The sequence below is a fragment of the Fusarium oxysporum genome, chromosome IX (assembly GCF_013085055.1).
Source record: "Fusarium oxysporum Fo47 chromosome IX, complete sequence".
NCBI classification, from domain to species: Eukaryota; Fungi; Ascomycota; class Sordariomycetes; order Hypocreales; family Nectriaceae; genus Fusarium; species Fusarium oxysporum.
This window is the reverse complement of record NC_072848.1, coordinates 211,838-226,535: the sequence shown is the minus strand read 5'-3', so window position 1 is coordinate 226,535 and position 14,698 is coordinate 211,838. Positions and strand designations below refer to the sequence as shown.

General features: G+C 44.1%; 6 protein-coding genes across 6 annotated transcripts; 3 read left to right on the top strand and 3 right to left on the bottom strand.

The window, feature by feature from the left end:
- Nucleotides 1-1,608: 1,608 nt before the first annotated feature.
- FOBCDRAFT_188826 (uncharacterized protein) lies at nucleotides 1,609-3,317 on the top strand (the record flags this gene model as incomplete). Its single annotated transcript, XM_054706718.2, has 3 exons — nucleotides 1,609-2,024; nucleotides 2,072-2,846; nucleotides 2,911-3,317. The coding sequence occupies 3 exons, from the start codon at nucleotides 1,609-1,611 to the stop codon at nucleotides 3,010-3,012; spliced, it is 1,293 nt and encodes a 430-aa protein (XP_054562693.1). The 3' UTR covers nucleotides 3,013-3,317.
- An 823-nt stretch (nucleotides 3,318-4,140) lies between these two features.
- On the top strand, nucleotides 4,141-4,704 carry FOBCDRAFT_205881 (uncharacterized protein; the record flags this gene model as incomplete). Its single annotated transcript, XM_054706717.2, has 2 exons — nucleotides 4,141-4,518; nucleotides 4,570-4,704. 2 exons carry the CDS (start codon nucleotides 4,141-4,143, stop codon nucleotides 4,702-4,704), a joined length of 513 nt encoding a protein of 170 aa, XP_054562692.2.
- Nucleotides 4,705-6,141: 1,437 nt separating this feature from the next.
- On the bottom strand, nucleotides 6,142-7,469 carry FOBCDRAFT_297840 (uncharacterized protein). Its single transcript, XM_059611920.1, has 7 exons — nucleotides 7,434-7,469; nucleotides 7,306-7,385; nucleotides 7,105-7,253; nucleotides 6,629-7,055; nucleotides 6,546-6,596; nucleotides 6,361-6,488; nucleotides 6,142-6,301 (listed from the first exon to the last, which is right to left on the bottom strand). The coding sequence occupies exons 1-7, from the start codon at nucleotides 7,457-7,459 to the stop codon at nucleotides 6,203-6,205; spliced, it is 960 nt and encodes a 319-aa protein (XP_059465718.1). The 5' UTR covers nucleotides 7,460-7,469; the 3' UTR covers nucleotides 6,142-6,202.
- A 405-nt stretch (nucleotides 7,470-7,874) lies between these two features.
- On the top strand, nucleotides 7,875-8,958 carry FOBCDRAFT_167282 (uncharacterized protein). The gene is made up of 3 exons (XM_031189341.3): nucleotides 7,875-7,981; nucleotides 8,038-8,741; nucleotides 8,796-8,958. The coding sequence occupies exons 1-3, from the start codon at nucleotides 7,973-7,975 to the stop codon at nucleotides 8,845-8,847; spliced, it is 765 nt and encodes a 254-aa protein (XP_031033326.2). The 5' UTR covers nucleotides 7,875-7,972; the 3' UTR covers nucleotides 8,848-8,958.
- Nucleotides 8,959-10,104: 1,146 nt separating this feature from the next.
- On the bottom strand, nucleotides 10,105-11,782 carry FOBCDRAFT_243123 (major facilitator superfamily domain-containing protein; the record flags this gene model as incomplete). The annotated part of the gene is made up of 5 exons (XM_059610520.1): nucleotides 10,105-10,961; nucleotides 11,013-11,212; nucleotides 11,268-11,518; nucleotides 11,563-11,630; nucleotides 11,683-11,782. 5 exons carry the CDS (start codon nucleotides 11,780-11,782, stop codon nucleotides 10,105-10,107), a joined length of 1,476 nt encoding a protein of 491 aa, XP_059465717.1.
- Nucleotides 11,783-12,696: 914 nt separating this feature from the next.
- FOBCDRAFT_322551 (uncharacterized protein) lies at nucleotides 12,697-14,060 on the bottom strand. Its single transcript, XM_031189339.3, has 3 exons — nucleotides 13,944-14,060; nucleotides 13,227-13,894; nucleotides 12,697-13,171 (listed from the first exon to the last, which is right to left on the bottom strand). Exons 1-3 carry the CDS (start codon nucleotides 13,978-13,980, stop codon nucleotides 12,827-12,829), a joined length of 1,050 nt encoding a protein of 349 aa, XP_031033324.1. The 5' UTR covers nucleotides 13,981-14,060; the 3' UTR covers nucleotides 12,697-12,826.
- Between the last annotated feature and the right edge of the window lie 638 nt (nucleotides 14,061-14,698).

The following is a 14,698-nucleotide window of genomic DNA, read 5'->3' as shown; positions in this document are numbered from 1 at the left end:
TGGAATAAGATAATCTACCTTACGCTTACCACCAGTAGGAGGGGATATAATTATATAGTTGTCTATCTTTCCCATGTTTTATATGGCATATAAGTCATGCAACGTGATTGCAGAGCATATCAACAATGGAACCTTTCAACGTCAATAGATTGGCCTACGATGGGTCAGACCCGTCCGACATATGGATTGTTCCCGGTATTGGTCATTCAAAGATGCATATGGAAAATGTTCTTAGGTGCGAGGTGAACAACATATCAGAATATAAAGCTGGGTATCACATCAATCCGGACCAGGACTGTTCAGGTCGTCTGGGTGTGTCAGACTATCTGGTAGAATGCTTCCCATGCAGTCCCTGGCCGTAAGTATGGGCATAGTGACCGATGATGCGGCAAAATCAGACAAAGTGGCGCTTAACGGTAAGGGTAAGTTTCCTGAGGAGAGGTATAAGATACTCAAGGGTTCCATGAAGATACGGGTGGGAGAATCCGCAACGGTATCCTCAACGGTCATGCAGATGGAAGTCTGAGGATGATAGTCACCCCTAGTAGGACTACGACTTCTACTGGATAGCCATACCTGATTAAATTAAATCTAAATGGACCGTTCCCTAATTCCAAGAAAACGACTTCAAATACAGGACGACACGCGTAGCATAGAGACTACGCTGTTGTAGTGAGACCTCCTGTATTATCTCCGAGGTCCCTACAATACATGAGAATCGGGTTCTGGGACAAACCTTGCATGGGAATATCTTAATACATTTTGAAGTCCTTCGCAGGCGACTATGACGGAGACGAGATGCACGTGTGCCCTGTATATCCCAGCGCGGCGGTCCAAGAGTGTATGGACTGAAATTGCGTCACCTTGTGATAGAGATCTCCCATGGATAAGAAAGTCTATCTTGAAACTAATGATATTGGAGCCCTACCTCACGAAGTTCTATATCAGTATCCTCTACAATACAATGAATGAGTAGATGTGTTACACATAGTATCTATTGCAGGTTCCTCATGCAGCGGCTCGCTGATCTACGCTCTTTTGCTTTAAAACACCCAACATTGGTTAGATAAATATTCTAAAGTGGTGGAAGGAGCAGCAATATATATTGCATATACGGTTTATATTATAGTGCAAGTAGCCTTATAGGCCCATGTATATTTCAGAGGAGTAGATGTAAGCAGTGCAGGATATAATAGACCTGACCTGGTTTATTTATACTAGCTTGAGGTATAAAAACAAGATATTTTATTACTATTTTAAATAGTTACATGCTATTAATATTAACATATTATTTTTTTCTGTTTTTACTTCGTAAGTTATTTTTAGTTTTAATTATATTTACTATATAGGCCACTCTCTGAGATAACAGACCTAATTAAAATCTTACTACCTAAACCTGCTCCTAATACTCGCCAGAGAGTGTGGAGCTTATAGGATCTACGCCTCTTATTTACCCCGCTTATGAAAGCCCGATGCTTCTTTATGCCTCAGCCTAGCTCAGTTTGTTTTATGGCCAAAATTGAAAGCATTAAAGAAAAAGTACTTTTTATCGCATCTGTACTTAACATTTTTGGGAATTAGGCCTCACGCGCGAAGCAGTGACTCATCATGGGTGATCCGCTCAGTGTAGCGTCAGGACTAATCGCCGTTGTCACCGCTACACTGCAATCAAGCAAAATACTCTATGAGACTATCCAAAGCTTCCGAAACCATCGAACTGCAGTTTTAGATCTTGTTCGCGAACTCAAAGGTCTTGAATCAGTTCTCAGTCCGCTGCAAGATCATGTGCGTTCCGACGAGACCGCGTTCTTACCGCTCAAAGTTCCCCTCATTCAGTGCCGACAGGCGTGTGTAGATTTCCAAACCCTGATCGAGCAGAACAGCAGGCGCACTCGAGCAGAGACAAGAACAAGCTTGAGAGATTGGGCCAAGTTAATGTACATGAATGGCGATATTGTTTCTTTCAAAGAACTCTTAGCCGGTTACAAAGGGACGATAACTATAGCGCTAGCTGACGCCAACTTGTTAGTTGCTCGCCCCAAGTGAAAAGGTTTCGCTAACTTGCTTCTAGGCGCTCCTCCAAGGTTACCCTTCAAGTTCTGAACGACTACAAAAACTTGATTTGCGACACTAAGCTTGATCTGGAGAAGCATCTGAAAGACATCGACTCCAAATTGCAAGACATAGTATCTCAAGGCGCCACGGCCGAAGCTGCTGAAGGCCAGGCCAATCTCCGGAAATTCGAAAACGAAAAAGAAAGTACAGAACGATGCCTTGAGTATTTGAAACATCTCCTTGAAGAAATCAATGGAATGAGTTTTCAACCCGTTTTTACTGGGTCTGCCTCGAATGCTGCTGTCATGTCTATCTCAGCTGGCAACATGACACTTGCTGATTCCCTCACTATTTCCACGCTCAAGACATGCAGCTACAATCTCTCGGACACCATCGACCGCCTCGAATCGCACCGTGATAATACTGAAGAGAATCTTCGGCTTAGGTCCTTGGTACAAGATTTGAATCAGAAAATCGATCCTGGTGCGAATCGCGAGACACTTCAAAATGAGTTGGAAAGCACGAAACAGTGTTTAAGTGTCTGTGACCGGGCATCGCAATGGGCATCCTCAGGACGGGTCCACGTGGTTGAAGATATCAGCGTCGGGAACGATGGAAAGCAAATATGCGTGTCTACACTAGGGGACCTATTTAACATCAAGGGAGCTAGGGCCGGTCATGGATCCATTCAATTCTTTGGGTCTGTTTCAGAGGGTAGTCTCAACGATGTGCTGAGATCCCAGAACCAGCGGCAATATGTACGCAATGAAGGCACGGTAGACGAGGGATGCGTAAGTGCAGGGTATACGCAATCAACAAGATAGTTCTATTCGCTCCTCTGTGGCCTGTCCACAGCCCTATTGTGTTGCTCTCGACCAGCCTCTGCCAGAGACTTTCCTGCCCCATGTTTCTCAAACCGAGATGCTTCAGCGTATGCGGGTGACTGCCGATTTGTAATGGCTTGGCGTTGGTTCAAGATCTTGGTGAGTTCCTGGACTGAGCTGTCTTCCCAAGAACCAATAACTTGATAAGAGTTGACTCCAGCTCCAACGTCTTTAGCGTCATAGAGGTGGTCTTTTGTTGATACCAAGAGCTGGACGCCGTTATCTCCGACTTTAATCTCCTGCAAACGATGCGTTGGGCGGCTGCATAATTCGGTCTCGTCTCTAGGCGGCGTTTGCGTATCTGGATCCTCAGAAGCTGACATTTTGTGGTATTGTAGTGTTCGATATGACAATCAGCTTCGATGAAACTAAACGGAGTAGTATGAGGGAAATTTTATCACTTACCCCGCTGTGTGAGATTTGGCACATGACGGCGTACTGAAAACTTGTGGGGCCGTGGCATTGCTTTATTTAGTTCTAATAGTTGGTAAAACCTTAAGTAATACTTTAATAGTATTAATCTATATTAATAGCCTATTAATAACTAAATTTATATAAGAGAATTTAAATAATATACCTTACTTATAGCATCTGCTGTATTTAGCAAGCTTATACCAGCTATTAGTACGAATCCATATATTGCACTCTGCTATAATCATTCCTTGATTTGCTTGCCCTGCCTGATGGAACTCTCGGCCCGTCATGTTTCACCACCTTGTCACCTTGCTGTCTTACCTCTGCGATCACCTGTAAAGCACGAACACGACACTAACGCGGAAATAATATTTTTAAACAGAGAAAAACGAAATGTTTGGGAGATAAGTCACGGTGCAATAATTGCTAGCTATAGCTAATAAAGACTACCACGCTTAATTATATAATAAAGAGGAGGTATTTAGAACTAGAAGCTAGAAGCAAACTCTAATACTTTATTATATTTTACTAGGATACTAATCTAGGCAAGTTTCAAGGTTATTTTACCCTTACTATCCTTATTGCTTTAGCTCTTAGATGTTATACTAAATACATCCTTCACTAACGTAAGACAGATAATACCTTACCTTAAAACTTATAATTAAAATTCAAACCTATAAACTCCTTTTTCCTTTTAATTAATTATTACCTTTAAGTTAAGGAGGTGCCTATCAAAGATATTATATGATAGCACAAACTCTCCAATAGAACGCCAGATCATCAGGACATGCAACACGCCATATTTGCTAGCATCGTTTTTCACCTTTGTCACTGTCTCATCAGTCACCCGTTCCTATTGGCACTGCGATTACAAAACTTTAAGGTGAAAGCACCACCTAATTTCTTGTCCAAAACCTATGAAGCATGTTGTGAGCACGCCTCCAAGATCCCGTCTCTGTTGCACCGTGCGCAGAAGGCAGGCTGCCATGTCGATGCTTCAGTCTACGCATACTCGACATGTGTTGCTGGTAGCATTCTCTCTGCGATTATTCACGGGAGGGAAAGCATGGGACAGGTTCCATCGCAACAGCTTTTAGAGTCTGGACGGCACTCGTTGGAAATCCTAGACAAAATGGGTCATTTCTGGGACCACGCTGCCAAAATGGTATGTCTTATACCTGTTCGAGCCATGGGGTGATAACTGACTATTTTACAGCACACTCAACCCCTCAACATCAAGTACGGTGGCAAGGGCGAAGTGGTGGTCAGAGACCTAAAAGGTGCCGACAAGATGGACTCCGGTATCTACCGTGCCGGCGAGGGTCCTCTCCGAGCTTCATCGCCGCTATAGCCGCTGAGTTCGGCGACAAGAAGATCTACAAGGAGGCACTTGATCAGCTTGATAACATCTACTTCCTTGTTAAGGCTACTAAAACAGGATCGCCTTATAATAAGGGCCATTTAGCTATTACTTAGGTAATTGCCCTAACAGCTTATCTAATTGAGTAATATAACTTAGTTAATACTATGCTTTATAGACCCTCTAAGAAGGCATTAAGTAGCCTTATCCTTAAGGAGGTGCCTTTTCTAGAAGTACTTACTACTAAGATATATTATAAGGATAGAAAGAAGCTTAATCTTATAATATATAATAAGAAAGAGGTAAAGGTATTTAATTCTAGGTTAATAATACTTTATTAATACTAAAGGATTTATTATTATAAATAGGGCTAATAAGGCTTTTATTAATACTAAGATTAATAGGTGAACTTAGATTATCTTAAGATTAATTAATTAGTTAAATTAGTTATTACTTCTTTCTTATCTTTACTTTAAATCATTTAGGAATAATACCTAAGCTAGTATATACCGTAAAGTAGTATTATATACTCTAATAAATACTACTTGAACTGCTATAATATAATATTAGGCTTAAATATAATATAGGATAAGAAATAAGTTATATAAACAATATATTATATATTTAGGCTATTATAACTAGTATCTTATATTTTAAATTTATTAATCTAATTATAAATTTATTTTATAGACTTATTATAGACTTAGGATTAAGATAACTATAGATTAAAAAGTAGCTTGCTAAGTCTGCCTATTTTACTGGCCTTATTTTATATTATAAACCTGCGGAAGCCAAGTTATGTATTAGAAATCACAGAAGATAAAATAGAAAAGAACATTCTATATTTATAAAGGTGTATATAAGGCATAGCAAGACTCTCCATAGCCGCAGAACTGCATTTAGTCTATCCTGGTGAGATCGATTTAGTTACTAGGTATGGTATATCTTAGAGGAATTTTGAGTCATAATGAAGGGATTTAGAGGTTAAGGGATCTGAAAAGCACGGCGTGGCTGGTATGAATTGGATGTCCCATAGAGAATTAGGAAGAGCATTATGTTTAACAAAATATACATTAAAGGGGGGCTCATCAAGTTCAATGATGGCCATGGCACCAGTTCATACCCCGTTGTCTTTCGCGACCTTCAAGGTGTCGGCATCTTCCAAGGTATTCATAGGACTAAAACTGGACAAACTACGCCTCTTCGGCGACGAACTTAAACTTCACAGTCAGGTAGTCACAGAGTAGTGCTACCCTCCATGTAATGCAGCTTGATGTTAGTGGAATAATATTAGTAAATGGGCGTTTGGTGTTCCAGTCTGTTGCAGGATTGGTTCTTAGTAGTATCGAAAAATGTCAGAGAGACTCAGTTAGATGTGAAGAGTTATAAATAGCAGTAGGTGAAAAATCAGACTAGTAATTCTTATTGCTCGGCTTGGTTCTCTTTAAGCCCATAACTCCCAACCCGGGGGCCTGTAATTTCACTGCTTCTACGCTGACTCCTGAAACTTCTTCATCACCTCATCGTGGCTAGCCGGCATAAGAGCACCTTCTGGGGCAGGATTCTTGCTCTTGAAGTAATCGCTCATCTGGTAAATGTCAGCAATATAAACTTTATCAAACGCACTTATGATGAGTGGCAACTGACCTCTGCCATGGTGACCCATTCGACACCTTCATGCTTGTTGATGTGCTCGATGATGCGTTCGTGCATCAAGAGAACGTGGGGTCTGCCTGATACATCGGGGTGGATAGTCATGGGGAAGATGAATTCGTCTATAGAGCGTTAGTAAAACGAAAGATTACATCCATCAAGCTTGGTGGTTCACTGACCATATTCCCGGTAGAAGTAATCGAAGTGGTCTTTCCAGATATCTTCGACATCTCTGTATGTTCTGTCAGTTCCAGTTAACAACTAGCATCTGAAAAGACTTGCCTCGGGTTGACCCATCCATGTGAGTTTGGGGAGTTCTTGATGAACATCATGGGCGGTAAGTCATCTATGTACCAAGAGCCAGGTATTTCGACCATGCCCGTCTCTTTGCCCTTTTGCAGTGGCTTCATCCACTCCTCGGCCTTCTTGGTGTAATCAATCTTGGTCCATGAGTCGCCTGTCCGCAGCCAGTATGCCTGACAGTCGTGATGAGACATTGAGTGGTCATACTCGATTCCGTAGCTAAGCATCAACTCGGTCCCTTCTTCACTTGTCTCCCACCAAGGCGCCACGCTTCCCTTAGGCGGCTTTCCGCAGAAGTCGGTAAGTAACTTCCATGTCTTGTGCAGAACGTCTTTTTGCTGCTCGAAAGTCATGTCCACGGGGTTTTCGTGGCTGTAGCCATGTAGCTGTTCTCACTTAGTGGAATGCCTATAATTTGTACAATTTTATGCTTACACCTATCTCATGTCCAGCATCTCGGACCATAGCACACTCTTCTGGAAATGTTTCCAGGCTGTGTCCAGGGATGAACCATGAGGCTTTGATGTTGTACTTCTCAAATAGCTTCAACAAGCGTCGGGTACCAATTGTCCCCGCCCAGAGGCCTGTTCCCCAAAGAATTAGCAGTGAAAATATGATGCGCGTTGTTTTGCTGACCTCTGCTAATGTCGCTTGTGCTGTCTTCGCCTCCGTATGATCCCAACCAACCGGCTACGGCATCGATATCCACACCGTAGCTGGTACCCTGGTTAGTGAAATGTTCATTGGTCGAATGCAATCCTTACCAGACCAAAACCTTCTTTTTACCCATTTTGTTCAAGTAATTCTCGGTAAAATAAATAGAATATGCCTAGGAAATGCACTGTCCACGTCAACTCTTTACATCTCGGTCAGGTCTAATGCCATATAACTTGAGCTCAGAGATACTCCCAGAACGCGGGGTTCTTGTGTTACAGCACCTTGGAAATGGGACATACCCCCACTTACTCCCTGATCGGTATCAGATTAGTTCCCGCTGGCGGTATCAGGCGTTATCACAAGTGGAGTCCTAGAAAGCGAGCCGTTGCAACCCCCACCCCCATTCTTGAACTCAGTTTTCGGTACGAGGTTGCAAGTCGAATCGGATAGCAGTCCGTCGTATGATGGCCCGCCAGACTTTGGAACTCTATCGTAGAAAGACACCCAGTCTCGTGATTCATTACAAAGGTAATTTGACATGTATGTGAGTTCTTACACTGAACATCGCAGGCGTCAAATCATTAAAGCTTCTTTCACATTGCGATACTTTTAATCTCAACCAATTATATCGTATATCTTGTTCAAAATGTCAAAGGTCGGTTACTTGGGACCAATTATGTTCCCAGATCTTGTGCTAACATCGTCTCGCAGTTCTCACTGGCTGGCCGCTTAGCCATTGTTACTGGGGGAGGTCGAGGCTGCGGTTTCGCGTTTGCCCAGGGGTTGGCCGAAGCCGGTGCCGACGTTGCCATTTTCGACGTGATTGAGCCCTCTGCTCCTGAAGTCGAACAGCTGATTTCCAGCCACGGGGTCCAGATCAAATCTTACATTGTGGATGTAACCGCGTTGTCGAGTCTAAAAGAAGGATTCGCCGCTGTGGCTGCAGACTTCGACAACAGGCTAGACATCCTGGTTGCATGCGCAGGGGTCAACAAGAATGTGCATTTCCTCGACACAGAAGAGGAAGACTTTGACAAGTTATTTGCCGTCAATGCTAAAGGTGTTTACTTCTCTGCAAAGCTGGCAGCTCAAGCCATGATCGGAAACGAGACCAAATGCGGAAGTATTATTCTCGTGGCCAGTATTGCTTCGCATATGGCTATTCGATCACAGAGGTCGACAGCTTACTGTGGTACCAAGGGTGCAGTGAGAGCAATGGTTGCACCAATTGCTGCAGAGCTTCAAGAGCATGGGATCCGAGTAAACTCAATCAGCCCCGGCTATGTCAAGACAGCGATGACAGCACCATTCCCGGACTTAATCGAGGGATGGAAGGACGAGATCATGAACCGTCGCGTCGCGGAACCTGACGATATCAAGGGAGCCTGTGTCTTCCTGGCCAGTGATGCCAGCGCGTAAGTTATTGCCACCGCCTTCTTGAACTGCCCGTTATACTTACCAATCACCAGGTATTGCACGGGCTCCGATATTCTTGTTGATGGAGGTGTCACAAAGTGGTAATGTCACTATCCCTACCTCTCCGGAATTGCAAAGGGGAAAGCAAAGAAATACAAAACTCTATTATTATTATTAGCCAGTACTTGAACGTTTGAGGCATGTAGTTCGTGGCGCACTGCGGCAACGGTTTTAAATGTTATAGGCCAGTCTCCTGGATATGAGTCCCAATGTTGCTGTATGGCAAACCCTGTAAACCTTACATGCCCGACATCAACTGAGGAATTGACAACGCTGGCATGCCGGATAGAAGCTGGATTATAGTCTGTTGATATGACATAGGTATTAAAATGTCTTGCAACTAATTATTGAAGGTATTGCAAACACTCTTTTCATATTGAGTTTTATTAAATCGCGGTCTTGTTGCATCCGTTCAAACACAATAAGAAGTGGTCTGTTCTTAGCTTAGTTTACACGCCAGCTTTCAGACAATGCAACCATATATGCCTGCCTTGTCAGGGGCACTGATCAGTCTTGAAGCAGCTATAAACCTTAAATAATCCAAGCAAAGGATAAATACGAGTTTAAGATGATCTACTCTTACCCAAGGGAAAGGGCTAGTCTCAGTATCGCATGCCATGTACTAGGAATTCTTTGCTTTAGATATGGAACATAATAAAATTCTTACTATTTGTATTTAACTATTAAACTCGCCACGTAACTATTTTCCAATCCTCATAATCATACTCTCTCTATACTCTCTCATCAATCCTCAAATTATCAAACATTATGCGAACTATTGCAGTACTCGCTCTCTTTGCACCACTGGCAACGTGCACCATATATGACATTACAGGGTCATGCGATAACAGCGATATCGGCCTTGTTTGCGTGATTACGACCAGTGTAGTTAACCCAGCCAAAATCTGCAATGGGAAGGCTGGGACGTATGCAGGAGATGGAATCAATGGGATGACGAGCTGTACTGGCATTGGTTCTCCTTGCACCTATGTTTGGAGATGCTAGACATTGTACCTTCGCATCAAATTGGTCAGTCTCGAATCGAACACCTCGTTCACATACTAATTCTTCACACCATAGTCTCAACACTCCCAGCAGTCTATATCATGACAGCGACAATCAGGGAGACGGACGATTTATTGGTTTAAATTCTGGTATATGTCGAGCTAAGAGGCCCGGCTCCGGCCCACCCATGGCGGAACTAAAAGTTATATCTTTCTGGACTGTCTTGTTGTATACTTGTTCATCTGAATCAACTCACTTGTTTTTGACCCTTTCCCTACGCCATAAAGCTTCTCACGCTCACACAAAGTACCTCCAACGTGGATCTTGTTCACCATGTGTGATTTCGGAAGTAGCAACATCCTCAGCCTTCAGGTCAACACCTTGTGCCTCGTTTTTCACACGGTTCTGCTTCCTCATCCAGAATCCCAATCCCAATGTGAAAAGAATGCAGGTGACATTGCAAGCAGCTGTGCCAATCAGGGTTGGTGCGTAGCGAGGTGCATAAGTTGTTCTGAACGTTCCAGCAGATAGAATGCCACCAAGGTTACCGAGACCTACGAGCAGACCAGTCGTGGCCGCTCGTGAGTTCTCACTGAGATTGTTGTTGTTGTGCCAGCTGTGAACTAGACAACTCGGGATATATGCCCCAGCACACAGCATAAAACAGGCGAAATAGGCCACTCCAATGTGCGCTTCAGCATCAATGATGGCGAGGATGAGTAAGCCAACGAGACTTGTAGACAGACTGCCAACAATATGCAGTGTTCTTTCTCTGTTGCGATCAGAGCTCCAGGTAACGGCGAGAAGAACCAAAAATCCTGCAACGTTGGGAGGCACAGTCAGAAGGTTCGTGATTACCGTGTTATATCCTAAACGACGGATAATAAGTGGCAGGAAATTGGAGGTAGTGGAGAAGGCGACGGGGTATGTCAGGCTGATGACACACCATACAGCGAATCTCCAGCTGTTCCAGCTCTTGAAGCATTCTTTGAGATTAAAATCTTCGCCAATAACTCCACTCCCATCGCGGAGAGCTCTTTGTCTCGCAACATGCTTTTCTTCTTTTGTCAAGAACCAGGCACTTTGCGGGTCGGCGGGAAGCCACCAAAAGGCAAGGATTCCCAACAACACAGTCATTGTACCTGAGATTTCCCCTGGTCAGCAAGGAATATTCTCAGTTCCCCCTCGCAGCACCTTTGGCTTACCTTCGATTAAAAATAGCCACATCCAACCATGAATATGGGATACCTTGATCTGGAAGACTCCAAACGAAATCAGACCCGAGAAAGCACTAGCAAGCAGCGCACTGCCAAAGAAGATCGCGATACGAAAGCCAAGTTCGCCGCGCTGGTAAAAGAGTGTCAGGTAAAAGACCGCACCAGCAAAGAAACCGGCTTCAAAAGCACTGTGAGCTGTTAGGACAAGTTCATAATTTACATACGGAGGTTGTTACAACTTACCCCAACAGGAGACGGATGGCCAACATGCCTGCAAAGTTCTTACAGGCAGCTTGTAACAAGGCCATGGAACCCCAGCCGACCATGAGGGACGGCAGCATGATTCTACCAGAGAATTTCTTCAGAAGAAGGTTAAGTGGAAGATCGCAGAGGCCATTTGGAACATAAAAGAGGAGGATTAAAAGTGAGAACTCTTCGCCCTTGAAGTTGAGGTCTTTGCTCATTCCATCTGTCTCGGCGTTTCCCAGGTTACTCTGGTTTCGTTAGAAGAGTAACTGGTATCTGGGGCAAGACTTACTCTGTCAACAGCATTGAAAAAGTACATGACGCTCAGATATGACAGGAGCCATGCGTCCATCTTGCGCACTACCCAATGTCAGCATGGGATATTTCACGGGTTCTTTTCAAGGCCACTGACGGTACGATCGCTCAGCAGCTGCATCAACAACAATCTGGGAACCGTTCTCCTGGTCAAAGGCCAGAGACTCATGATGTTTGTGCTTATCGTCGGAAGCCATTGCGATAATGCGGTTGTCAGTTATCCCCAAGTGGTTCCTGCATGAATGAAGTTGTTGATTTCTGGTAACACATTACTCGTCATTGTGCAAGTGCTACCCTTTCTATAGCCATGCCACTGGCTGTATCATTGTGATATCTGCAACCGAGACCACGATCCGTAAGCCAATGATCTTGAATCTCTGCGGAGGGGAAACGACTCTATCTCAGCCAGCACATTGGAAGTGGGCTTCATATGAGGTATTCGTACCCAGTACATCCATCTCAATCAGTTAATATAGCTTCTTTTGGTACCATTTACTTGGCATACTACAGTAACCTACCATCAAAAATGGGGGCACCTGGTGTAGGATCGTCTCATCCGACAGCTTTATCTAAGTGGGGAATAACATGGGAGATAATCAGGAGCCGTCCCAATGGCGCTTTTACCCCCTCCTTATCCCCATCCCAACCCACAAGTGTATCTATCCGGGAAGCTCACCCGCGATGCCTTATGAGGGGACTCCTCTGGACATGGTTCTTGTTCAGTCGGTGCGCGTTCTCTTGATGTTATCGTATCAGGTGTGATTGCAGGTTAATGAATGGCGGCATGAAACCCACTATGATCGATTTTAATTTATGAACCTCTTGTTCTCTATTGTGAATGTAGTAAAAAAAGTCAAGCGGGTTGTTTAGGAGCCGGATTCGAGGTAATGGAAAGCATTTTTGTCAATTCCCTGCAGTGCATCGATAGATAGAGTCTCGACGGATGAAACGTTGGATTTTCTACTGCTGAATTTAAGCTATCGCTTCAAGATCTACAAGGGATGAAGTGCTGAGGAGATGGCGCAAATAGATCAGGCAAACCCAAGTAAGCGCCCTCTTTAGCCTAGGGTTCATTATTTTGAATGCATCTATGACATTTTGCATCGGAACCGGTTTATTAAACGAACCATTCATTTAATAGCCAAGACTTGTAACGACATACGAGTAGTAATGATACAATGATACTGGGACCTGTGGCTGAGAGCTTGTATCACCACATAGAACTTAGATACAATGATACATCAAGCTGCGACCTGCTGAAGAGGCGTACTTTCCACCTTGCTCTCAGCCTTCTTCTCCAGGCCCTGCTTGTACAATTGAGCTCTTCCGTATGACTCCGCATAAGATGCTGACACGACCTCCTCGACAGTAGCTGGCTTGAACTTGGCCGCCTCCCCAGGTGATTTGCAGGTTGGGATACAGTCTACAACGTAATCGGGGTTGCCAGATACAAAGACTGGGATGGAGTATCGCTCTTTACCAGTCTTGTTGATGACGCGATGGACGTTGCTCTTGTACTTCTCATTTGTCCATCGAGCCATCAGGTTGCCCAGATTAACAACGAATGCTCCCTTGGTTGGCTGGACCTAATGAGGATTGTCAGACTTGCCTTCTTCTAAAATCAGTGGCGTCGAGACTTACATCAATCCAGGTGTTGTTCTTCTGATCCCAGACTTGGAGGCCATCGACATCATCTTGAAGAAGCATTGTGATAGCACCGAAATCGGTATGGGCTCCAATACCTCGAGTAAGCTTCTCGTCAGCATCCTTAGGTTGAGAAGGATAGTGCAGGAGCCGCATGGTAGCAACAGCACCATCCAGGAAGTCACTGAAGTAGTCCTCCTTGAGGTCAAGGGAAAGTGCTAGTACCCGCATAAGATCAGAGGCAAGGTTCAGTGTTGACCTGTAGTAATCCATGGTCTGGTACTTGAAGTCCTCCAAATCGTCTCCCAGGGCTTCTGGCCACTGGTTGGGGCCACTGTTGAGCTTCTTATTGACAAAATAGGGGTGAGACTTGGGAATCTCATCGCCAATGTAGAAACCCTCTTTGAGTTCTGGCTGCGTGCCCTCCTCAAGAATCTGTGACCTCAGCATCTCATAACCACGGTTCCAAGTGTTGTTATTCTTGGAAACCTTCTCTTTTTCCTCCAGAGGGAGGTTGAAGAGCTTCTTGGCACACTGCAGGGCTTTGGCTTGCTTGTCTACAGGAACAGAATGCCCCAGGATCTGGAAAAATCCATTGTATAAACAGCTTTCACGGACCTGGTCTACAACCTTCTTCTTCTCAGCTGGGTCTTCTGAGTAGAATCCTAGATCAGTTAGACTGGGAGCTGAGAAGATTCAACGGTCATCGCTTACCAGAGAAGTCAATGATAGGAATCTCAAGCTTCGCCATGATGAATTGTAGCTTTCGGGTTTATTGCAGTCTCGATTAATAAAAGTCAGCGTGTTGGGCAATGTGGCAGAATATTAGACAGATGATGCCAGATATAATTCCCAAAAGACTAAATACATCTACATTAATGATGTTGAGGTAAAAATAACCCACTCTGGGAGCGAAGCTTCCGACTCCAAGCTGCTTGCTTACTGTTGAAGATCGGAGATTCGGAGACCTCCGGGATTACCCCCAACTTTGCATTGTGAGCATAACTTGCATTAAACTGAGATAGGCTTGAATGCGGGGGTTGTGCGCCGTACCCACCCTTGACTCTCAAAAGTGGGCGCGCCATGATAACGTTTGCCGGACTGCCAAGATGCGAATTGCCGGCTATGATCGGAAATTGCCTGCTGAAGGAACAAAGGGTGACCAAGTTCATGACAAACCAAGCTTGTCGGTCCATTGCGAAGCAAGACATCAATAGATGAGGCTGTGTCGGAAGTTGGCCCTTAACTTAGTAAGGTTTTCGCCTAAAACGAGAGCATTTATTAAAGATAAATAGTAAGAGGAGCCAGCTTGCCTCGCTATTAGTTATTCACGTCATGAGACTTGATGTTGCTGTTTGAGAAAGGGTATAGGATTATGGTAATAACATTTTTATATTTGGTGCTCTTAAGTTGTATAATAGAGGATACTTTTAAGATAATAATAAAATGTAATTTAAATTATAAGCTAT